This window comes from Lepisma saccharinum, unplaced genomic scaffold, assembly GCF_977018435.1.
Source record: "Lepisma saccharinum unplaced genomic scaffold, izLepSacc3.1 HAP1_SCAFFOLD_8, whole genome shotgun sequence".
NCBI lineage: Eukaryota > Metazoa > Arthropoda > Insecta > Zygentoma > Lepismatidae > Lepisma > Lepisma saccharinum.
The window spans coordinates 929,960-949,820 of record NW_028142894.1 but is presented as its reverse complement, the minus strand read 5'-3'; the positions used below and the strand labels follow the sequence as shown (position 1 = coordinate 949,820).

Genomic DNA, 19,861 nt, shown 5'->3' with positions numbered 1-19,861 from the left:
GTTTTAAGAAGAGTCCTTGAATCTAGAGGAAGGTCTGGTATGTAAGGTTGCAAAATGTGGAGAAGATCTGTGGTTGCACTATTAGAAATATTGTATTTCTTTGCCCAAGAAATTAAATGCTCTGAAATAGGAGGTGAGTCAGTTTCCAAATCAGTTACATTACCCTCACTACTGCTACCACTACATGAACTACTTGAAAAATCACGCACACTTTCATCACAAGTATTGGAAACTGAACTTCTAGTCTGAACAACAGAACCACTTTGAATTATGTCTGTAGATCCTGAAACAGAAGAAACTTCGTGAAATTCACTCATTATAATTTCTGCAGCTTTAGTAATGACTCTTCTCTCATGTCTTGCTGAAAAACTATCACCAGTCTTTACTTGTTTACTTATTTCTTGATGTTCCTGCTGTAACGAGTACACTCCTGGTCCCCGAAATGACGTGTCAATCATACCCCGGCACGGGGCCAAACGTCGTTATGTGTACGGGAGACCGGTCGTGACTCTCGGTCCAGGTTTTCAAGTTCGGTACTGAGACGGTCGTTTATTGTCATACTATTGCGAGGCGGAGATTAATACCTTGAAAAGTTACACTGTTTTGTTTACCTTTGATATGTAGATTCGAACAATCATAAAAACACTAATAGCATAATATCTGGTACCTGAAAAACGTCAAATAACAACACTGACGAACGGTAATAAGTGAATATATATTGTAACAACAAAAATATTGCAATCAACAACTGTTTACAAATCCTCCTCACTCTCACAACATTCACTCTATCTCTCTTTCACACACATGAGGTATTTTTACATGTGAAGTATGGATACAAATCATGGATCTCATTAACATATCATTCCTTTAAATTTTTAAACCTTTATGTGAATTTAGGGCATTTGTCGGCCAGCTCCTGTGCTCTTTTAAATTAACTTAAGTGCCAGCCCTCGGAAAGCGGTTAACTAAGACAATTGGGTCGGCGTGGTTAAAGCTTTCGTTCGAATTAACGTATGCATCGAGTCGTAAGCACGGCATATTACAAGTTTCTCGGACGGGGGTATTACACACAAGCCTCTCTCGTCCAATGAGAACAACTACTCAATTACCTAGTGATGCAAAAACTTAATTGGCTCCAGCTGCCGGAATACACTAATCAATCGTCGGCGCGAGCAAAAATTACCTTAAAAACCACTATGCAACAAATAATACTATTTCACGCACACGACCTTGCAATAAAAACAACTACGCTTTCCACAATTAAAAGAACTCATCAGTCAACTATTGACAAATTAAATGGCGCGACGGGGCGGTCGGTTACACAAGAAATGGAGCACACTTTGACAATTTATACTAAATATTAAAGAAATGAAATGGAGCTTCTAACGCTGAATGCAGACAATTAAATTAGCACATCTGAACATGAAATAACTCTTTTTTATAACAATACCAAAAATTATCAGACGCGGGGTTAGGTTTTTCCTGAGTAACTTTGCGAATAAGTGAGACTTCGGCGTTAACTGTACGGTGTTGATACTAACGACGCACGCTTACATGACATGAGACCCTCTGAAGTATACTGTACCAGACTCTGCTACATGGCGTGGTCATTCATCTCTCCTGGACGCGGGACTTGCACACGGTTCCCTTGTGGCGAAATTGTCCTCCAAGGTCGATCGCGACGAAGAATAATTGCGACGATCTGTTGAACTTGCACCTCCTTAGTACTTCGGACTTTCCTCTTGTCACTAGCGTCGGGTGTACGTGGTCACGCGCCGGTCGGGATATCTCTAGTGTCGGGCATCAATTGGACGTCGATCTGCAATCATCTCTCTCTGGTAGCGGGCTTCAGTTGGAACGTCGAGCTGGAAAACGTCCTTCTCTCTCTCTCTCTGGTAACGGGCTTTGGGCAGTGTTTGGTTTCGGCGTCGTCTGACTGGCTTCGGCGTCGTTGCAGGCGTCAGGGGGAGCGACGGCCCCCTTCTCTATCTTCTTTAGCCCTCCATCATTATGTAGTCCACGCTTGGCAAAAACAAATCACCGCGTAATCTTCACCAAAATAAGGCGCACACTGGTAACTCTATCTGCAATTCGCTCACGGTACGTAAGGAAACAAAGTCCACGGACACAAAACAATGATCACGCGAGAGTGTAGCGCGGAGCTGCTCTCTCTATGAAATCCGGGTCAAAAACTGTGACTGGAATCATAGTACTGCCTATATATAAAATATTCGAATTCTTCCGTTGAAAAGGACGCTCAAGTCGCTTGGCTTCTGTTTCAGAGGGGGTGCGAATGACCTGTGTCCATTGTCTTGAAACTCGGTCACCGAGGCGTCTTCGATACTTGCAGGCGTGGGGTCCAGCTGGGATCTCTGGTCATCCGTGAACATGGGTTAGCCCGCCCGCTGCGACTCAAGCCTGGTAGCGACGAAAATAATCTTTCCTTATCTTCGCGTTGGTGCAAATATGTCATGTTCTAAGCGGCGGCTGTCACTCAAGAAACCCTTCTCCCAACTCCCGACGTCTGGCTCGGATACAAGTTTATTCACAAAAATAAACAACCTCACACTTTCAAGTTGGTGCATATAATGAATCAATAAACAAAAAATATTTTTTATCGAACTGCGTTTTACATGTCATTAGATACCGTGACATCTCGCCCTCCTTCCGATCAAAAAATTCTGTAGGCGAATAAAATTTTTCACTACTCAGGGCATGAAATTTTGACTACAATTTTTTTAACACCCTGTACAAGAAAAGTAAACCAGTTCGATAACACAAAACACATGATATAAATGATACCTCCAATTTACATAATAAATATACATTTTATACACTCTGGGTAAGGCACAATGTTATTTTATACTTCTAAAATGGCGCGATGTCGCTTAACCATGTTTCGCCATCCCATTCCTCCCTTCGGCGCTGACGACCTGACGGCCCCGGCTGTGGAGATGTGTTGCTGGGATTCGGACCGTTCGCGTTTCGCGTCGGGCTCCTTTGAACCCTCGGCGGGCTGCGCCTTGCGTTCTCGTTGTCCGATCGCGGGCTCTCCGGTCTACTGTCGGGGTGACGCTGATAGTAACCATTGTTCACTCGTCCGTTGTAAAAGTTGCTGTCGCTGCCGTTGCCATGGTGACCCGGCGACCTACGAGCCTGACCACCTCGACGCCTCTGTCCCCGATAATGGCGTCTCTGTCGTGGCGAAGGCGGATCATCTCGAAGCTGGCGAACTTCGGCTCCTGGAGCGCGTTGCTGCCCATCGTACCTCCTCTGGACGAAATGGACGCGTGGGTGCTTGTTTCCCCGGTTTCCTTCATCCTCCGGTCGCCTCCTTTTGGTCCATCTTTCGTTTCGCGTCCTCTCGCGTTCCTCTTCGCACTGGTTCAGGTTCTCGAGCGTGAGCGACATGGCCTCTGCATCGAAAACGCACGCCCCGTTGAGATGCCGTCTTATCTCTTGTGGGTAATGATAAATTAGGGCCGCAATTATCTCCGACGTGGTCATCTGTGGCTGGAGAGCTTGGAACTCATTGAACTTACGCCAGAAATATTGTGCAAAAGTAAGTCCCCCGTTCCTGTCGTACCTCTCGTTCCTCAGTTGGATAAGCATCCTTTCCACTTGCATGGGGCGCTGAAAGTGTGTCAAGAACGCTTCCCTAAACGCCGAGTATGAATGAAAATGTCTTTCATTCCGATCCAGCCAGTTCTTTGCCCGATCTTGCATTAGGCCTTTCAGCACGAGTAATCGCTCCCCATCCGCAAGTCCTAACTCCCGCGCTGTTGCTTCGAATTCCTCGATGAAGGCAGACGGCAAAATCCTGTCGGCCCCGGAGAACTTCTTGAAATGTTTCTTATATTCCGGCGGGAACAGAGCCCTCCTCGCCGGTGCTAGTTCAGATCGTATATCTTCCCGGGTTGAAGTTTGGGCTTCGAACGGTCGCGGCGATGGAAGATGTATTCCAGGTTCCACTTCGCTTCCTCCGTTGACAAGCGTAGCCGGCCTTGCGTCACTCGCGCGCCTTGAGGACGAGGGGGCCGCAGCTAGCTGCGATGACGTCATAGCTGCCGGCTCTCGCGATGATCCCGGGACGTCAGCTACGTTCAATTGTTGAAGTTTATCCTCGATTTCCTTTATCTTGTCGGAATTCCCTTCCGCTATGCTCGCTGCTCGCCGCACTTGTCGCTCGAGGGCATCGTTGCTCCGATTGCAGGCCGTCTCCAGCTGTGCACACTGCTGGCCGATGTGTTGCAAAGCTCCTTCCTGTTCACGCACGCTCTGCGCCAGTGTTGCCACCTTGGCTTCCTGTTCATTGATGCGAGCATCGGTCCTGGCGATCCTGGATTCGATTCGAGCCTCGGATTCTTGGATCGTCTGAAGGAGTTGTTGCGTCACTTCTTCTCCGGAGGCGCGAACCGTCCCTTGGAGGCGTTCTTCCATCCCTCGTACGTCGGTCTGCATCCCTTGCACCTCAGCCTGCAATCCCTGGATGTTGGTTTGGACTCTGGTTTCCAATCCCTGGATGTTGGTTTGGACCCCTTGCATTTCAGCCTGCAACCCCTGGATGTTGGTTTGCATCCTGGTTTCCATTCCTTGGAGCATCTGGAGGACTAGCTGTAACTGGTTGGCACCACTGCCACTTCCCCCGTCATATCCTTGTTCCTTGCTGTGGTCATCGTCCGCACGTGATGTACCCCCTTGGGCACTTGGTATCTCCCTTTCCATTTCCAACGGGCCCTTGCACTGGGGACAAACCGGTCTGGCTCCCTCCCCTTCGATTTCGGAGTCAGAAAATTGCTGTCCACAAGCCTCGCAAACCATCATGACGTCACTCTTGTTTAAACAGTCTATACGGCGATTTCTTAATCTCATGAAGGCCTTTCCCTAATTATCTGCTCAATCTTCTGTTGCACTTTGGAACAGTTACGCATACTTACGCGAGCTCACACAAAATATGAGTTACAAATCGATACATAAAAAGAAAAGGAGGTCCGTCGGGAATCCCTTATCCCGCAACTCAGCCTGATGCCATAAATTACGCCAAAAACCAAAAAAAATGCACAAAAAGTACATAAAAATGCCCTATGCAGCTGCCCTTGCTGCTTTCGCCGAAAAAATATCTGCCCTATTGTTACCAATTACGCCCAATAACGTGTCCTTACACGTGAACCTACCACAAATACATGAAAATAACCCTCGAAATACAAAACGAAAAACACACAAATAACCAGGAACCTAACACAAGAATTTTATGCATGACGTATACAATGAAATTTCTACCGCTCTCGCAACCTGGCTTTTCTGGAAAGATATGACAAAAGTTGCCGTCCCATGTTCGCGGCGCCAAATGTAACGAGTACACTCCTGGTCCCCGAAATGACGTGTCAATCATACCCCGGCACGGGGCCAAACGTCGTTATGTGTACGGGAGACCGGTCGTGACTCTCGGTCCAGGTTTTCAAGTTCGGTACTGAGACGGTCGTTTATTGTCATACTATTGCGAGGCGGAGATTAATACCTTGAAAAGTTACACTGTTTTGTTTACCTTTGATATGTAGATTCGAACAATCATAAAAACACTAATAGCATAATATCTGGTACCTGAAAAACGTCAAATAACAACACTGACGAACGGTAATAAGTGAATATATATTGTAACAACAAAAATATTGCAATCAACAACTGTTTACAAATCCTCCTCACTCTCACAACATTCACTCTATCTCTCTTTCACACACATGAGGTATTTTTACATGTGAAGTATGGATACAAATCATGGATCTCATTAACATATCATTCCTTTAAATTTTTAAACCTTTATGTGAATTTAGGGCATTTGTCGGCCAGCTCCTGTGCTCTTTTAAATTAACTTAAGTGCCAGCCCTCGGAAAGCGGTTAACTAAGACAATTGGGTCGGCGTGGTTAAAGCTTTCGTTCGAATTAACGTATGCATCGAGTCGTAAGCACGGCATATTACAAGTTTCTCGGACGGGGGTATTACACACAAGCCTCTCTCGTCCAATGAGAACAACTACTCAATTACCTAGTGATGCAAAAACTTAATTGGCTCCAGCTGCCGGAATACACTAATCAATCGTCGGCGCGAGCAAAAATTACCTTAAAAACCACTATGCAACAAATAATACTATTTCACGCACACGACCTTGCAATAAAAACAACTACGCTTTCCACAATTAAAAGAACTCATCAGTCAACTATTGACAAATTAAATGGCGCGACGGGGCGGTCGGTTACACAAGAAATGGAGCACACTTTGACAATTTATACTAAATATTAAAGAAATGAAATGGAGCTTCTAACGCTGAATGCAGACAATTAAATTAGCACATCTGAACATGAAATAACTCTTTTTTATAACAATACCAAAAATTATCAGACGCGGGGTTAGGTTTTTCCTGAGTAACTTTGCGAATAAGTGAGACTTCGGCGTTAACTGTACGGTGTTGATACTAACGACGCACGCTTACATGACATGAGACCCTCTGAAGTATACTGTACCAGACTCTGCTACATGGCGTGGTCATTCATCTCTCCTGGACGCGGGACTTGCACACGGTTCCCTTGTGGCGAAATTGTCCTCCAAGGTCGATCGCGACGAAGAATAATTGCGACGATCTGTTGAACTTGCACCTCCTTAGTACTTCGGACTTTCCTCTTGTCACTAGCGTCGGGTGTACGTGGTCACGCGCCGGTCGGGATATCTCTAGTGTCGGGCATCAATTGGACGTCGATCTGCAATCATCTCTCTCTGGTAGCGGGCTTCAGTTGGAACGTCGAGCTGGAAAACGTCCTTCTCTCTCTCTCTCTGGTAACGGGCTTTGGGCAGTGTTTGGTTTCGGCGTCGTCTGACTGGCTTCGGCGTCGTTGCAGGCGTCAGGGGGAGCGACGGCCCCCTTCTCTATCTTCTTTAGCCCTCCATCATTATGTAGTCCACGCTTGGCAAAAACAAATCACCGCGTAATCTTCACCAAAATAAGGCGCACACTGGTAACTCTATCTGCAATTCGCTCACGGTACGTAAGGAAACAAAGTCCACGGACACAAAACAATGATCACGCGAGAGTGTAGCGCGGAGCTGCTCTCTCTATGAAATCCGGGTCAAAAACTGTGACTGGAATCATAGTACTGCCTATATATAAAATATTCGAATTCTTCCGTTGAAAAGGACGCTCAAGTCGCTTGGCTTCTGTTTCAGAGGGGGTGCGAATGACCTGTGTCCATTGTATTGAAACTCGGTCACCGAGGCGTCTTCGATACTTGCAGGCGTGGGGTCCAGCTGGGATCTCTGGTCATCCGTGAACATGGGTTAGCCCGCCCGCTGCGACTCAAACCTGGTAGCGACGAAAATAATCTTTCCTTATCTTCGCGTTGGTGCAAATATGTCATGTTCTAAGCGGCGGCTGTCACTCAAGAAATCCTTCTCCCAACTCCCGACGTCTGGCTCGGATACAAGTTTATTCACAAAAATAAACAACCTCACACTTTCAAGTTGGTGCATATAATGAATCAATAAACAAAAAAATAATTTTTATCGAACTGCGTTTTACATGTCACTAGATACCGTGACACTGCAGTTGCCTTTTCCTTTCTACGTTGCTCTCGGCCGCCATCTCTATCTTTGACAAAGCGGAACCAGTTTTGTATCACTGAGTGTATTTCATAATCTGATGCATTTGATGTACATGAATTCCTTCGAACTGAAACTAAAAACAATTCAAACTGTTAGATCCATGGATGAACTAAAATGTAACATACCATATGACAGTGCTCGAAAAATCTTCTTCAGAGCTAGGCGCCAGCTCTGAAAATCAGGCATGCATGCTATAAGAAGCTGAGCATCACCATATTCAAAACATCGCTAAATCATGTGATAAAGTGGAAAATGAGGGTTGGCGGACAAAGAGCAAAAAATTGTTACCTATTCTATAGAATGTTCAGAACGTTGTTAAAAAAAATCATTTGCTAACTTACGCTGTACTGCAATTTCAACTTATTCTTCAAAATTTCATATATGGAAACTTAAAAAATGGCAATATTACAGCAAAAGATCATAGTCCCCATGCTGGAATTTTTAGTTGCCATGGCGACTGGGACTTTTCGAGCCCTGCCATATATGTGTACCCATCTCTAGTATGAGGATTAAACTTATTCCCTGCCCCATTAAAGGAAACTAATATTGACATATTATCTATGTGGGGTGACATTAATCCTTTACATCTAGTCAGTTACATATACTATATCCTAGGAAAAGGATGAGGAAGGAAATTTCCATAAATTACAGATTCACCACAATATTCATTTTGTGTGAGTGATGTAAAACTGCAGTGAAGAAACTTGAATGGCTAGCCTGACCTCATCTGAGATCTAACTCACTACCTTCTGAATAAAAAGTGAAGGCTCACAGAGCCAGGCTTGCTGAATTGTGGAAATGAGTTTGCACTTATGAACACTGTTCTAGTAAAAGCAGAATATTCCAGTGTTACATGAAATAATATTAGTTCTTCCTATTAAGCTAATAAAACAGCTGAAGTAAAAAAAATCTACCAAAAACAATGGTCAAATAAAACAAATATTTTTTTTAAATAAAACTGTTTCTTAATATATTTTTTAAAATTTCCTTATTAGAGGATTTTTAAAGATTTATGTAAAGAATGCACACAGTTAATAATAAATGCTATAAAACTTTCCATCTGTACATTATTCGGATTTTACATCAAAAAGTAATGGCCCTTCTGTCTAATATAGTTATGAATTGAAAAAAGAAAAAAAAAATAACAGCCTTCTAACTTACTTGGTACAAGTTCCATTAATTTCAAATTTCGGAGAGGTGTTTTATTGTGTTTTCCAGTCCAGTTATGACGTGCTGCCAATGTGTTAGAAAATATCTTTTCCAGAATTCTTCGCACAATTTGCTGTACGTTCTTGCCTCCAATAAAACTCATGTATGATTCCTACAACAAAATATGAATTCAATCAAGAAGCACTGCACTGTGGACGATACAAGGTATACATTTTGCACCCCCCTCCTCTTCCAAAAATTCAGATGTATCTGTTGCTCAGATTATTGAATTTCAACTAGTAAGAAAACTGAAATACTTTGTCAATTTGCAGATTTTTTCAGTGAAACTGATATTGATGTAAAAAGAAGCACATGGAGCTTAGAATGTAATTCATACATCTTAAATTTCAACATACCACTCTGAGCAAACAGTATAAGCTACAGTTAATTATGCTAAAAATGTTAACTGCTCGATTAAAACAAAAAAAAAGTTTGTCATTAATAATTTCACTCACAGAAATATTACAGGAATATGTCAACTTACCATCTGCTTCATGTGCTCAGGAGAAGAAAGTAACCACTCTTCCACTCTCTGAATGTCATCGTCTGTTTGACAAGGAAGCTTTAGATTTTCAGGCAAGGGCTGATTGAAGGATATCAATGTTGGATTCAAATTTTCCAAAATAAGCTTCTGATTTTCATGTATTTCTAACAGTCTATTCTCAATTTTTGCTAGATGACGTGAAATAACAGATAAACTACTCCCATGAAACTGGCAATTTGGAATGCTCTTGTCTGACCCAGATGTAGATTGTAGAGCCAAGGTTGCTTTGCCTTCACCTAGAATGAAGATGCCAGTAAAAGCAAAAAATCGATCACTTGCAATCAGCACATACATATTACAATTGAAATAGGAAAATAGCTACAGTGTTGTTGTACAGTTACAAACATGTCAGTGTATCTTCCGTCATCAGCAAATGTTCAAAATTACTTTTAAAAATGCACATAAATTCACATTACATGCAACACCTGTTTCCAGTTTTATGTCCATGAGAACAAGTACAAAAATGAAAACACAAGGAATTAGTTGGCGATGTTAAACACTGAGTAATTAATAAAATATGAAATTAGTGACATCAATATGTTTGGAATATTTTTTAAAACTTCAAGAAAAAACACAACTTACTTGTATGTCGTGCTTTTTCGATTTCGTCGATCAAATTTACATTCACAGACTCATTATTCGGTTCACCAACTGGATCAGATTGAGATGCATGTGCGCTTGAAATATCAGGTGGTAAGGGCAATACCAGTGGTTTCTCAGGTGGAATACTTTTTTTGTTACTTTTCTGGACTGATAATTTGTCTCCTCTTCATCACTACTTTCACTGCTATACAATAATCTGTTTCTTTTCCTTCTCCTTTTTTTAAGATCTCCTTCTTCTGTCATGGACAATAATTCTGATTCACTTTCAGCTTCCTTCAGTTTCTCCCTAGCCTTCAAAATGTCACCTAAAAGATGATTCATTTTATGAAAAATATAGACATTGACAAAAAACATAATGGCAGGTGAAAATAACTTCACAAACTTCTTGTTTTTATAAATTTTATGAAAATGATTCTCCACTTTCATGATTATTCTAGTAAAGAATGAATGCTACAATTTTGAGAATTTTAGTTGCAGTCTAGTAATTATGACCTATAACGCTGATGTTTTCTCTTAATAACCTCTTGCCTTAAAAATTAATTTCCAAAATTTGGTTCCAAATTTTGAATTTTTTTTTTTAGCCTGTTTCTTTGTTCTATAATTATAATGTATGCCCATCATTCATGTATAAATAAAAAAAAAAAGTTTTATCATCAAAATTAACTTGGGCTATACACACATGCTATAAAAATGTTTGAATGAACATAATGGAAGAAAACATATTTTTATAAAGGGACATAATATAGTGGCTGTAAATATTGTATATATCACTAACACAAATAATAGTATAGTGGAACCACAAGCAAAGAAACCTGCGCAGACCCGCGACTCCCATGCACCGTACTCCTGCATGGAGGGGCAGAGTAAAGCATGCTTTCTTATGGCCCGAGCTGAACGGAAAAAGGAAAGCTGCGCTGACACCTTTCGGCGAAGGTTTTTTCCCTTGTGGTCGCTCTATAGTATTTTAAATATTACTAACCTGTACTGTAAAATATTTTCCTCACTGGACAAAGTTGCCACTGTTCATTTGGGCCACTGTTTTCCTTATTCAATAGGCATCTATTGAACTGTGAAGATAACTTATGAGGCGGCCAAAATGTTTCTTTTCTCCTTGGAGTAAGCCATTCTTCTCTCACCAGTCCCAAACCACCACCACAACCACTGCCAAACTCCACAACATGGAACATCCCTTTAAATGATAACCAATCAAATATATATTCAAACACGGGGTTAAAGAACTTGATCAACATTCGACCACTCTTACTTCTCGATATCAAGGTTTCATCTAGAAAAGCTTCAACAGTGTCACATAGCTAGCTCAAAACAAAGATTGAATTATTTGTTGTTGAGAAATATACATGATGAATTCTCACTTGAGTAACTTTAAATGTATGCAAAATGAATTTTCAGAGTGAAAACTATCTACATGAAATTATTAATTTTCTATGTGATAAATGCTGGACTGTCCTTTACCATGCATTCTGAATTTAATTATACAAACTAATTCCTCTGATATAAAAAGTACTCTCTCCACTAAAATATTAAAAAAATAGCCTGCTTGCCATGCAAAACAACTTAGGAACAAAATCAATGAAAATAGTCAAAACTGATTGTGTAGCCTTTTTGTAGGTTACACTTTTACACTGCACACAAATAAATTATAAAGGCATTTCATGGGTCATTTACATGTAGGGGCACCTCCAGGACTGCCTAGTTTTGCGCATTGTTTCTTCATTTAGTATATTGCCTTGAATTTACATTTTACTATAGTATAATGCGTATCACATTTGAATCAGAACATGCCTCTGTGGTACTAATCTGATATTCCCCGAACAGATTTCTTCATTTTTACAGAAGAAACTATGTATGGTAATAAGTTACTGTAGCATTGTCTAACATCTGGAAGGTGTTTTGTGTGATGTGGGAATGTTTCATAGCGGAAATTCAACCACTGACACATAGCACCACGAACCATTTCCGGTAAGGTTAGGTTAGGTAGGGTCACGTATAGGTTACAATAGTTAAAAATTGGTTTCGAAAAAAATATGCGTAGCCCCACACACCATTCTTGCATAGCCCCACGAACCATTGACACATAGCCCAACAAACCATTTGCAGAAACGTATGTTCTTCAGTTACAAAAACACTTTTTTTAAAAGAAAAATTGCAATTACTTTCATCAAAAAAACGTGAATGCACCTTCAAGAATGTTCCGCGAAGCAGATGGGTAAGTACGAATGTCAAAAATTGACAAAACGAAGAAGTTATAGGTGTCCGGGGAATATCAGATTTTTACCCATGCCTCTGCACTGGTTATTGTATACCACACTGTGTATAGTAGTCTGCTTTTGATTAAATATGGCTATGAAACATGTTTATCAGAATAATATAACAAATAACGAGTTTGACACATCATTTAAGAAATTTGTATGGTACTTGAATTTCTTAAGTGTGATTACAAACTCATTCTTTTCCGAATTATTCATGAATTACATACCTAACGATTCAGTGTATTTCACTCAAACAAGAGTGGAAATGAAAAATGTTGTGTTTGATGGGTAACAGTTCAGATTGTTTTATAATTATTTCAAATTCTCCTAACAGGAAGACTAATTATCGTAGAATTTTGGCAATCATTGTCGCATGAAATTTGAATCTTTCTTAACGTAATGAGTAGTTTGGAGTTCTAAAAGAAGTTATTTATGTTGAAAAAAATGGCCCAAGTTCCTTTTGTTTTATTGCGATTTCATCATGCTACGAATGCAATTTTTACATGGTTCAATTTCGATGTTGTACAAAGGCATATATTGAACAAAATCTTAAGCAATCCCTAAAACTCCGCCGTATGTGTTAGCAGAAGTAAATCGAAATGAAACCATGTAACAATTGCAATCGCAAAGTGACGAAATCACAATAAAACAAAAGGAACTTGACCCGATTCGGAGTATCTCTCGAAAAAATCGCCAATGTTTCTCATTATGCTTAACAAGGAAATAATTTCAATTAAGAGACTAGGTTTCTAAACATGTCTAATATTGAAATCCGGGTGAAAACGTAGATATATACGTATAATGCTATTTTGAGTACATTCTTAAAAAACTAACCGTTACCAAAAACTGCCTCGGAATGCATAAGTTTCTTAACTATGTAAATATGAATAACTCTGCAAGTAATTTATAACACTACTTTTCATTATCTGTACTGTTATCGAACTAAATCAGTGTGTCACTTACCTTTCTCAACATTGTTTTCTGTAAAGAAAATATAAAGTCGTAAAAAATGAAGCAAACATCCAGGATCCCGCCAAGTACTCAGGTCACGTGCTATCACAGTCACAATCGACTTTCGAAACACACATCGATTATACGCATTTCGATATAAATCGTGATGTAAAATTTTTATATTTTAAAATTTCTCCGAGGAATGAACAAATCAAAGAACACGCCATCGTTTTTACGTTTATATTTAACTAAATGCATTGGGAATGTTCTAATCTAATCTTGCTAATCTTTTGCGGTAGCAGCCCGAGACTCGTTGTGACCTAAAAGAATTTCGTCCGTCATTTGGTTGACCTAAGTTTTACATTGTAGCGCACTAATCGTTAGCATTAGGCAAGCGCGGGACGGAAAATTTTTGGTAGCGACGGAAATTTTTTTTGATCACGACTTTCGGGACAAGGAAAATTAACCATGTCCCTAGTAAATCGGAAATTTTTCGGGACGAAAAATATTTTATTTTTCCCCGACACTTCATAAATCTCGAATTTTACACGCTGTTTCTCCGTCGAGTGATTGTTTAACAACTTCTACGTACTGTGCAGAAAACACGGAGAATTAGCCACTTTAAAAAATGATAATTCCTACTGATCGTGATCTTGAAATGTTAGGAAATCATTTCCCAAACCCTTCTTCTGTCTATACAACCATAAAGAAGTTGTGCTTAGTCCCATTGGAAAACAAAAATATGCATCCGTTCCTGAATCTGCTGCCCATAAATTGCTCATAGTGGAAGAAATAGAGCAAGAATTAAATTATTAGAAAATTAGAATTAGAAAATTCAAAATCACCACAAAGCAATGATATGGGTGTATTTGTGGAGTGCAATATATATACCAAAATCTAGTTAAAATATGCACACTTTTTTTACGTTAGACAGAATTTAATTTTTTTTAGCTCACTGTAGGGTCTTTCTGATCGACAGGGAGAATTTTACTCCCCCTTTCCTGTTTGGCATAACGTCACTGGTCACTGTACCAAACCTTGAATGCACCTACGAAAAAAATGTTGGGCCAACCTACAATATGGGCATAATTGACAACCATGTGTGCCAACAATATGAATCATTGGCCCAACGTAAGATATTTGTTGGCAAGAACTACCAACCACTTCCCAACCATGCCGACAAACACCCAACGTTGGCCCAACAATGTGTGCTACATGGGTACACAGGATTATAATATGAAATCACTGCAGCATATAAGAACTCAAACTGACTCAGACTCTCAATGTTCGAGAACGCCCACGACAATTAAGGGTTATTGTGTATATTGAGACGAATTTAACACCCACTGTTTTCCCAAGACATAACTCAGCTGTGCCAACACGGTGTGTTGAAAGACATGTTGTTTCCCTGTGTTTCCTCAAGAAACGATAACTCCGGCTGTAGGCGACGGAAATTTATGGGACCTTGGACTGCCAGGTTCGAAATGTCTTGCCCATCTTATGATGAACCTTAAAGTGGCGAGTTTTTTTGCACACTTCTTACACACAAGAAAAATACAGAACACGCTATTTAATTTGCGCGCCGCAGTTTCCTAACTGTACAACGTTGCACTCGTGCTATTGGCTGGTTACCACGGACAGACTCTGCGTGGCCCCGCCCGATATCGCTTCTGAAACCGTACACCGTTGTAACGTGTAGCAGTGTCCACGTTACAAATATGTATTTAAACTTCATATTTTTCTTTGTTTTGTGCTTATAATTTTATATGTTAGTGGTTAATTACCAAGGAATGTGGAACACACCTCGTATATAAACTATACATCCTGATGTTAAATATAAGTTCCAAGAGTTTGTTTCTTTCTGCCAGCAAGCTGAGATGGAAGTTTATTATCGGTGACAACAATGCAAGAAAGCTAACGCTATTGTGTAAGAGCCAGGCAGACTCAACCTTATGAAAACGTTGTCACAGGGAAAAGACGAAAGATTAGGCTGTCTTTCCCTCGCTATATCTGTCGTGTCCCTTGGCGGACAATAATTAAACTTATTTCATAATAATCCATAATTCTTTTACTACAAGACAGTGTATTCAGAATTTAGTTACGTTAACGTAAAAGAAAGTTATGCCCCCTCAAGACAAAACCTGTATATAAATCATTTTTGCTTAACATTTTGACGTTGTATTTTCTTTCTTTTTCTTTGTTGTCATATCGCGTGGCCGTTGCAGGGAGAGAGGGGAGTCGGAAGAAGCCATTCTCCCTGGTCAAATTAAATACTGAGTGTAACAATTAAAATTCTATTGCATATTTATTATTCACAAAAGGGTAAAAATAGTAATTTTTACATGTAGCTAATTATGTTCCTCATTGATATTTAATTAATTTGTATTTTATTGTAATGTAAAATTGATGTTAAGATAAAAGTTGGTAAATCCTTCACGGCAGCGAGAAATGCTATATAAGCAGCGAAGCTCGGTGGCCCGTGGGAGATTCTTCTTTGGGATTCTAATCCTAACAGACGTATTGTTTGCCAAGGGCAGCAAGAAGAGAGGAGACCAGATGCAGAGAAACGTTTACGAGCAACGCCGAGGAGGCGGATCGCCTTTCGTCCGATCAAGAAATCCAAACGGGCCATTGACCAAAGAACAAAGAGAAGCCCATGAACTCTGGAAGCAGGAGAGGAAGAAAATAAGAGACAGAGAGGAGGAAGAGAGGAAGCGAGAAGAAGAGAAACAACGTCAAGAGAAGGAACAGGCACAATCAACACCACGTTCTGGCCAGCCTACCAGAGGGAGGGAAGAAAACTTCATGTCACAGTCCAAGGAAGAACAGCAAAAACCAGAAACTCCAAGAGAGATGCAAACCAAGGAAAGGGAATATCCCTGCAATTCTTCCGACGGCGAAGAAGACATGGACGAACCATTTAATTATCCTAAAAAGCCAGTACGTTCTAGATCACCACAGACAGTCAAGCAAATAGACACATCAAACACGTATCAAGCGTTCTCAGATCATGACGAAGAGACAATTCATCGACCGACTGCCAAGATACCAGCAGTCTACATCTACCATGCAAATAGAAGCCATCAATTTGTCACTTCGGTGACAAAGATAATAGATGAGAAACAAGCCAAGATTCGTATTCTACATGATGGAATGAAGATACAAGCCAATACCAGACCAGCTTACAATAAGCTCATCAATCACTGCAAAGAGCACTCGCTCAGCTACGCCACCGACAAACCACGTCAAGAGAGGCCGGTTAAAGTGGTACTCAGACAACTGCCAATCGACCTATCAACGAAAGAAATACAGACAGATCTAGCAGCGCAAAACTACAAAGTACAACAAGTCCAGCAGATGAAGAGACGAGACCCGAAGACCTTCATCAAGACACCGGTGCCACTGTACTTAGTTTCATTGAGCAAAGACGAGACAACACGAAACATCTACAGCCAAGACCACATCCTGAATTATGAGATGAAAGTGGTGCCATACCGCTCTCCAGGAATACTGCAATGCCATAGATGCCAGAGAATAGGACATTCCCAGAGCCAATGCATGGCTCAACCAAGATGTGTGAAATGTGCAAATAATCATTTCACAGCAGAATGCCAAAAGAAAGACCGAAAACTCCCTGCAAAATGCTGCAATTGTGGAGGAAACCATCCGGCCAACTACAGGGGCTGTAAAATGTTCCAATCAGTACATCAGACGAAACCAAAACCAAAGCCAGATGATGGGAAGGAACAACAGAAACAACTACCATTCAGCTTACCACAAGAGAAGCCACTTGCGAAGAGCACACCACCGACTACCATGAATTATAGCCAGACACTTCAGACTCCAACTGAAGAGCAAAAAGAGACAAATGAAATCATCAAATGGTTACTGGCAAAACTACAAGACAAGAAAATAAGAACGCTCATCAAAACGGCGAAAGACAAGATCGAAAAGACAAAGAACGAATCAGATAGAACCGTGGCAGCCCTTCAGGCACTCGTCGAGTTCGTCACAGAAATGTTCTAAACAAACAACAAACAACAACACAGATATAACACGAAATGTCATAGCAAAACGGCCCTTTTAGAACCAAAAATTAAGATAGGCCCTTCTTAGGACAAAAAAGTTTGTCGGCCCTTTTAAGGACCACAACACTCAGTTCGTAATTGAACTGCCACCACAGACCGAACCTCGAGCGACAGTTGCAGAGGTAACAAAAGCCAATTCATCGCACTACGCCATTACCACAACTTTAAAACAGATGGGAGTCAAGGAAACGGTGCTTCTACAAGAAAACTTCAAGAAATTTCAACTGGCCCGTGGCCTTTGTATTCGAACTTCTTATAAATACGGAACTTGTATAGCCGTCTTTTCTTTCAACGCTCAAACTTCTGCGTTTACTTCCACTTCGTTATTAGGAATTAGTTCATTCTGGGATTACCTTAGGACAGTTACTTATCTCTTCTGGTCAGAAGGCTTATGTTCTCTCTGTTCTATGCTCCTGGTCAGGAGATATAATTGAGAGGGTTGTGATTGTCTTGAGATATACCGGAATTCGGGATCGGCCGATAGACTGTTGGTAGTCAACGTTTGTGACCCTGGTCAGGGTATACCTTTTCTTATTCTGTGGTCACGGATTAATTTTCGGTTCTCTGGTCAGAGGTTGAAAATAAAAATGTAAGTTGGATACTTAACTGGATATCGACAGAACCTAATGGGAAGAAGGATTATCGATTGCTTGTAGAATCTTGGTCAAGATCTATAAGTAGATTGAGAACCTTTGACCCAGAATTACGAGGGACCTGACATCGAGGACTGAAGCAGCCGGATTAACCCGAACCTTGAGCCGAGGAGACTCAAGCCCCGAAGAGATACTGAGCGTGAAGCCGAGGGTCAATAGATTCATAAAACCAAGTACGATCTAGAGCGGATCGTGACACCGTATAGCATAAATCATGAATTTTGCCGAATTTTTACTATATTGATAGTTTTTAGAATTTGAAAATATATTTTAATTTTATTGTTGTGGGTTAATTTGCTCTACGTTTAAACTTTAATGAAACAACCTGGTACTTGTTTTTTTTTTGTTATCTGTGTTAGTATCTTGAATTTCCTGTCTTTTAACATACAAAAAAGTGAATCGTATTTTATCCTTTAGCTGATTTCTGTGGCGCAGTGGTCATAGGTGTCCCGGTTTCGAATCCTGACCTGGCCAAGGGTGTTCTTTGTGAGTGTCCCTTCATCAATTATTATCATATCATCACTCATCCTCATCTTCACTATTAGTAGGGTTGCATGATTTCTAAAATAGAAAAACGGGACATTCAGATTATATTGACATGGATATAGTTACAATTAATTTTTATAACATTTTTAAACATTACAAAATCAATTGCTATTTAAAGCATTGTTAACCCTAGAACACTATCGTGTTCCAATATTACAGTGTAACTAGTGCTACGTAAATTTTACGTACATGAGGGAATCTATTTTTATCACAACCTCTACAGCATGAAAACAAAATGATTCTTTGTGAACATTATTTTGTTTATTTTCCTTACATTGGAGTTTTATTCTTCAATTTAAAATGTATAAACATAGTTTTATTTAACAGAATAAACTTTGAATTCGTTGTTTCTTTAGCTAAATACGGGACAAATGAGCGCCCCCAAAAATATTTTCCGGGATACTGGGACATTTCTTTTAAAAAGGGGACAATCCCTAACTATTAGCCAAAAAGTGTCGGAAAAGCGAAGTAAAATAAACTAAATCAACAAGAACAATCAAACAATTCAGCCTTTACTGTAACACGAGGCCATTACAATAAACGACTTTTGTTGAGAAAATTGCCACACAGTCCGGCCATGCTTACATACGGATAGCCAACACGTCGACAAAAATTGGAATCAAAATGTTTCAATATAACCTTTCCTTCATAAATCTTGACAATTGGCTTAAACAAACAGAGCCTGCCAGGTTTGTTCTTTACAAGAATGAAAAGAGTCTCTGAAACAACTCGATGAATCCCTTAATAATAAATGAGCCAAGCTGAAAGTTCACGGGAGACAAAATAGGAAATATGTGTACTTTTGAAGCTTGACGGAACAATGGAAGGCTGTGGGAGAGTGTCGTGCTGCTTTCGGGATGGATCTGTGTTCATCGTGGAAATGAATGTCATGATTGGCGGTTTTGTCATTCGTTGCACACAATGCTGGACTTGGCACTCGCTTTCTGACAATTAAGGTCTCAGTTATCCTTTTTCGATTGCGATTCTACAGTTGCAATTTTATTTCTGCACTGGAAGTTGCCACGCAAAGTCCAGTAAAAAAACGTGAAATGTTTCAGACCTGGAACAGCTCCTCAGCAATAGACGGGGGCGATCACTCACAAGGCTATCCTAGGCTATAGTCCAGAGTCCGCAAGCAAGAGGGGAGAGGGGGTGCGCACAAAAATGAGACGCTGGAATAGAAGGGACCATCTTACTTACCAGTATGTTTAAGTCCGCTTTATACGCAGAAAGGCTAATCGGCACTGGACCTACAGTTTAAAGTGGGATCCAAACCACCATGTGCCACCACCGGGTATCGAATCCCAGACTCCTTGATTACAAGGCGACGACATTACCACTATACA

The 19,861-nt window shown here is 40.6% G+C and overlaps 1 protein-coding gene across 1 annotated transcript; it reads right to left on the bottom strand.

The window, feature by feature from the left end:
• Nucleotides 1-240: 240 nt before the first annotated feature.
• Nucleotides 241-9,815, bottom strand: LOC145982250 (uncharacterized). The gene is made up of 4 exons (XM_083115825.1): nt 9,345-9,815; nt 8,813-8,972; nt 7,583-7,724; nt 241-283 (listed from the first exon to the last, which is right to left on the bottom strand). Exons 1-4 carry the CDS (start codon nt 9,696-9,698, stop codon nt 241-243), a joined length of 699 nt encoding a protein of 232 aa, XP_082971951.1. The 5' UTR covers nt 9,699-9,815.
• Between the last annotated feature and the right edge of the window lie 10,046 nt (nt 9,816-19,861).

Bases quoted from the DNA above. Each gene is read 5' to 3' on its own strand.
- LOC145982250 (XM_083115825.1), bottom strand. From the start codon at position 9,698: ATGTATGTGCTGATTGCAAGTGATCGATTTTTTGCTTTTACTGGCATC. The intron at 7,725-8,812 runs GTAAGTTAGAAG...AATTGTTTTTAG, and splicing joins ATTAATGGAACTTGTACCAA to TTTCAGTTCGAAGGAATTCA. The intron at 284-7,582 runs GTATCTAGTGAC...CTTCTGTTTCAG, and splicing joins AAGGCAACTGCAGTGTCACG to GATCTACAGACATAATTCAA.